The sequence below is a fragment of the Chaetura pelagica genome, unplaced genomic scaffold (assembly GCF_000747805.2).
Source record: "Chaetura pelagica isolate M959 unplaced genomic scaffold, ChaPel_1.0 scaffold192, whole genome shotgun sequence".
Classification (NCBI taxonomy): Eukaryota; Metazoa; Chordata; class Aves; order Apodiformes; family Apodidae; genus Chaetura; species Chaetura pelagica.
The window spans coordinates 905,139-906,621 of record NW_009952570.1 but is presented as its reverse complement, the minus strand read 5'-3'; the positions used below and the strand labels follow the sequence as shown (position 1 = coordinate 906,621).

The window sequence follows — 1,483 nt, the reverse complement described above, 5'->3', positions numbered from 1 at the left end:
AGATCCAACCCCCTGCATGGGCAGGGACACCTCCCACCAGCCCAGGCTGCTCCAAGCCCCATCCAACCTGCCCTTCAACACTGCCAGGGATGGGGCAGCCACAGCTTCCCTGGGCAACCTGGGCCAGGCTCTCACCACCCTCACACTCCACAATTCCCTCCTCATGTCTCACCCAAATCCCCCCTCTCCCATTTTTCATCCATCCCCCTTGTCCTCTCCCAGCAGGAAGGCAGGAGCAGTCAGCAAGGCCTGGGATGCCATCTAGTGTGCACTGCTGGGCTCATAAAGTGCTTATTTACTGCTCAGCTGACAACATCAAGGCCTCCTGCTCTGGGTGTTTTCATGAAGTTGCCCTCTGAGCAGCTCTTAATGCTTCAATAACTGCTCCAGGCTGGGCACACATCCAGTGCCAGGCAGGGGGTCTGTCTGAAACCAGAGGTTTGGCTCAGAAGCAAGAAGGAAGCAGGCAGGCTGGTGTCAGCAGAGGGTTTGCTCCTCCTGAGTGTCCCCAGCAGCAGAGAAATCCATGCAAACCCCCTGCAGAACACTGGGTTTCCTCTATGTTTGTCCCCCCTGTGCTCAGCACTGGTGAGGCCACACCTGGAGTGTTGTGTCCAGTTTTGGGCACCTCAATTCCAGAGAGATCTCGAGGTGCTGGAGCCAGGACAGAGGAGGCAACGGAGCTGGGGAAGGGCCTGGAGAATCAATCTGATGAAGGACACTTGAAGGAGCTGGGAATGTTTAGTCTGAGGCAGAGGAGGCTGAGGGGAGAGCTCATCAGTCTGTGCAGCCACCTGAAAGGTCATTGCAGAGGTTGGTGCTGGTCTCTTCTAATTAGTGACAGAGCAAGAGGGAAGGGCTTCAAGCTGCACCAGGGCAGGTTTAAGCTGGACATGAGGAACATTTATTCCCAGGAAGAGTGTTCAGACCCCGGAACAGGCTGCCCAGGGAGGTGGTGGAGTCACCATCCCTGGGTGTGCTGAAGGGTTGGGATGTGGTGTTGGTGGAGGTGGTTTAGGGGAGAGGTTTGTGGAGCAGGGATGGTGGTGGGACTGGGGGATCCCACGGGGCTTTTCCAACCCGAATGGTTCTGTGAGTCTACGATACAGGGTAACAAATTGCTGCCTAACCCTGCCCTTGTGATCTGCCCTCGAGCCTGGCAAAAAACCCCCAAAACAAACAAAACAAAACCAAAACACAAACCCCAGCGGGGAAACAAAAAACACCCTGGAGCGGCTCCCCGACGTGCCACAAGTGCCACCCAGTGCTCGGGAGGCCGCGGGTGCCCTCCCGGGGACGGACGTTCCGCTCCCGGGCCGCGCAGGCGCCGGCGGGACCTTCCGGGCCGGGGCGGTCGGTGCAGCGGAAGGTCCCGCCCGCGCGGTGCGGGAGCGGCGATGAAGGTGGCGGTGGCCGGGTGCTGCCATGGCGGCCTGGACAAGCTGTACGAGACGCTGGAGCCGCTGGCGCGTCCGCCCGAGAC

The 1,483-nt window shown here is 59.4% G+C and overlaps 1 protein-coding gene across 1 annotated transcript in view; it reads left to right on the top strand.

Moving 5' to 3' along the window:
* The first annotated feature begins 1,397 nt into the window (after positions 1–1,397).
* The window catches only part of DBR1 (debranching RNA lariats 1), an 8,091-nt gene continuing 8,005 nt past the window's right edge, over positions 1,398–1,483 (top strand). Inside the window, exon 1 of the mRNA XM_009993535.1 lies at positions 1,398–1,470. Coding sequence (XP_009991837.1) covers positions 1,398–1,470 — 73 coding nt within the window. The remainder of the gene's footprint in view (positions 1,471–1,483) is intronic.